The sequence below is a fragment of the Nematolebias whitei genome, chromosome 6, assembly GCF_014905685.2.
Source record: "Nematolebias whitei isolate Nwh7 chromosome 6, NemWhi1, whole genome shotgun sequence".
NCBI lineage: Eukaryota > Metazoa > Chordata > Actinopteri > Cyprinodontiformes > Rivulidae > Nematolebias > Nematolebias whitei.
The window spans coordinates 47,468,914-47,472,172 of NC_056503.1; the positions used below are offsets into that span (position 1 = coordinate 47,468,914).

Genomic DNA, 3,259 nt, shown 5'->3' on the forward strand with positions numbered 1-3,259 from the left:
AAGCCACATATATTGCTCCAGCCTACATATATTGATCCAACCTACATTGATTGTTCCAACCCACATAGATTGCTGCAGCCTACATAGATTGTTCCAACCCACATATATTGCTCTAGTCTACATAGATTTATACAACCCACATCGATTGTTCCGACCTACATAGATTGCTCAAACCCACATAGATTTATCCAGCCTATATAAATTGCTTCAAGCCACACAGATTGCTGCAGCCTACATAGATTGATCCAACCTACATAGATTGTTCCAACACACATAGATTTCTCCAGCCTACATAAATTGCTCCAAGCCACATAGATTGCTCCAGTCAACATAGATTGCTTCAACTCACACAGATTGCTCCAACCTTAATAAATTTCTCAAACCCACATAGACTGCTCCAGTCTACATAGATTGATCCAACCCACATACCTGTAGATTGTTGCACCCTACATAGATTGCTTCAACCTACATAGATTGTCACAAAATGACCATTATCACACTTGATCAAATGTTCAGTTTCACAATGACATAGAGTCATACAAGGAATTATTAAGTGTAATATTGTACATAAAAACTGCAACGTACCATGAAGCAGATCGGTAAATATGTTTCCATCACACATATCAAATGATGAAACTAATTGTACCATTTTTGGACAAAATAAAGTAATTTAGAATATTATAGCAGCAAAAAGTATCTTTAAAGTTGTTTCAGGTCCACATTTCACTCTAAGCAGCTCCTGTTCTAACAACAGTCTGTGAACCTCCAAGACCTGAAGAGGTCAGTGGTTGGAGGTTTTGAAGGACCCAAGGAGGCCAGTTGATGAGGTTTTGGAGGACCAGAGGAGGAACATTATTCTGAAACTGTTTCACTCCTTTAGAAGCACTTTTTCACAGACTGGTAAACCTCGGACCATCTGTACTTGTGAGGAAGTCAGACTCTCCATGATGCTCTTTTTGCGTCCAGTCCTTACAGACTTGCTGATGATCACGTTACTAAATGCTCCTCTGGCTGTTTCGTGTTCGTACCACGGGTTTTTACAGCTTCTTGTTGCTCCGGTCTCACTTTTTTTGTGTGTCGCCGTCATCAAACACGCAATTTTCTTACTTTTTCCTAGAACGGTACAATTTCAAAGTTTCAACGTTTGATAGGTTTACTATGTTCCACCCTGAATAGAATTTGTGTTTGTGAGATTCGCACATCGTTGCATTCTGTTTTTATTTGCACTTCATACAAAGACTCAACTTTCTCAGAATGGGTTTTGCACAGAAACGGCGATAAATAATTAAAAACCTGACAGGTTCAGGTTCAAAATGGAATTCTCAAAACCAAACAAAACTGCATCAATTATTGGGACTAAACTAACAAAACAAGCTAAAGTAATCAAATGTAAAGTGAAAACAAGAAACACTCTGTGTGTTACTGTCATACTGACAGCGAGGGGAGTGGTGGCGCAGAGGATAGAGAAGGATGATCGGAAGGTCGCTGGTTCGACCCCCGGACTGACAACATCAAAATGTGTGTGGGAAAGGTGAAGTACCCCCACCTGCCTCCACCCTCATTTACCCCAGGGCCCCTTAGCCCCCACCAGCTCTCTGCTCCACACAGAAGGCTGAGGAGCTCGGTGGTCTGTGGTCGCATCAGGAAGGACAGCCGGCGTAAAAACAGTTGCCAAGTCTTTAGCACCTTTAGAAGGAAGCAGCCAAAATAAGAAAAAATAAAATATAAAATATAAATCTGTAATACTGACAGTAATGCTGGTTGACAAAAAGTTATCTCATCACGATCATAGCTGAACTAATAAAAATATAAAATATAGAATTTTTCAACAACAGTTTACAAAAACACTGCAACCTCACCTGATTAAATAAACACAACAACAAAAATGAAAATGTTTCTCTCAGATCCTCAGGAGTTAAAAGTCTGTCACTTGGCGAGTTGTTGTTGTTGTTACACCTGTTCGCGTTTCACTGGTAACCAGGCGCTGAGTGGTCTGGGTGGTCTGGGTCACCGTGGTGACGGTTCCCTCCTCCGTGGAGGAGACTTGGCGTTCTTCAGACGTCTGCTGGGTGGTGAGCTGGAGCCCTGACGAGTGGAGGCAGAAAGACCCCGAGACGTCGGCCTCGCCTCCCACCTCACCCCTCCGCTGGGCCTGAGGAGAACCCTCCGGGGTTATCTGAAGAAAGCCTGCAGGGAGCAGGAGAGGAAACAAGGAAAGACAAGGTAAGGAAAGGAAAGGAGGGAGGGATGAGTGAAGAGATGAAGACAGGAAGGAAACTTAAACTGAAATAAGAGAAAACAAACAAAAACGAGGATATTCATTAAACTATTTAAACCATATAAGGTCTTAGAAAGAATTAATACAATCTCAATTTGGGGAAAACAAGAAGTTGGGATATTGTGTAAAATGTAATAAACAACATATTGTTAAGAATAGAACATGGTAAACATCATTAGAAGTAGAAATGGGCAGAGGCTCACCATTCTGTGAAAAACTGTGTCTAAAACTAATGGAACTCCTTCAGAATAAAGCTTCTGAATTAATTTCACAATAAATTTCCTGACTGAAAGAATTTACTCTCCATCATCTCCAGTTCACAATCTGATCCACAGATTAGAAGGATCTGTAGAAATCTCTGAGCTCAATGGTCAAGGTCCTCAGGGGCCACTGCATTAAAACCAGGTCTGGTTCTGGTTCTGTTCTTGGCTCAGGAACACTCCCGCAGCTCATTATCTGTAAACTCAGTTCCCTGAATAATCTGAAAATCATTTTAGAAACCACAGACCACAGTCCATACTAAAGAGGAGAGGAAGCATCCACCCTTCAAAAGCCTGCCTCGCTGATGGTATAGGAGTGCGTTAAAGCCGCCGGCATGGGCAGCTTACACATCTGGAAAGGCTCTGTCAATGCAAAAAGATGTAAAGTGGTTTTAGAACAACATCTGCTCCAATCCAGCAAAGACGACCAAGGATTGATGAACAGCTAAAATGTTCCATCAGACCAGAATAGGACAACATTTCCTACAAAACCTCCAACAATTGGTCTTCCTATCCTCCTAAACTTCAATTAACTGGTCTCCCCAAGTCCTCCTAAAATTCCATTAACTGGTCTCCTCAGGTCCTCCTAAAATGCCAAAAACTGTTTTCCCCAGGTATTTCTAAACCTCCAAGAACTGGCCTCCTCAATTCCTCCAAAACCTCCAACAACTGGCCTTCCCAGCTCCTACTAAAATTCCAACAACTGGTCTCCCCAGGTCCT

The 3,259-nt window shown here is 41.9% G+C and overlaps 1 protein-coding gene across 2 annotated transcripts in view; it reads right to left on the reverse strand.

The window, feature by feature from the left end:
• Nucleotides 1–1,625: 1,625 nt before the first annotated feature.
• Nucleotides 1,626–3,259, reverse strand: part of LOC119410793 (neuroblast differentiation-associated protein AHNAK) — a 7,365-nt gene continuing 5,731 nt past the window's right edge. Inside the window, exons 2-3 of one of the 2 annotated variants that reach the window (XR_005186870.1) lie at nt 1,860–2,187; nt 1,632–1,686 (exon numbers count right to left, since the gene is read on the reverse strand). Coding sequence is in view for 1 of the 2 variants with exons in the window: in XM_037677711.1 (XP_037533639.1) it covers nt 1,916–2,187 (272 nt within the window). In the remaining variant the exon portion in view is untranslated. Of the gene's footprint in view, nt 2,188–3,259 lie in introns of both variants that reach the window. The other variant, XM_037677711.1, reaches the window with a different exon arrangement.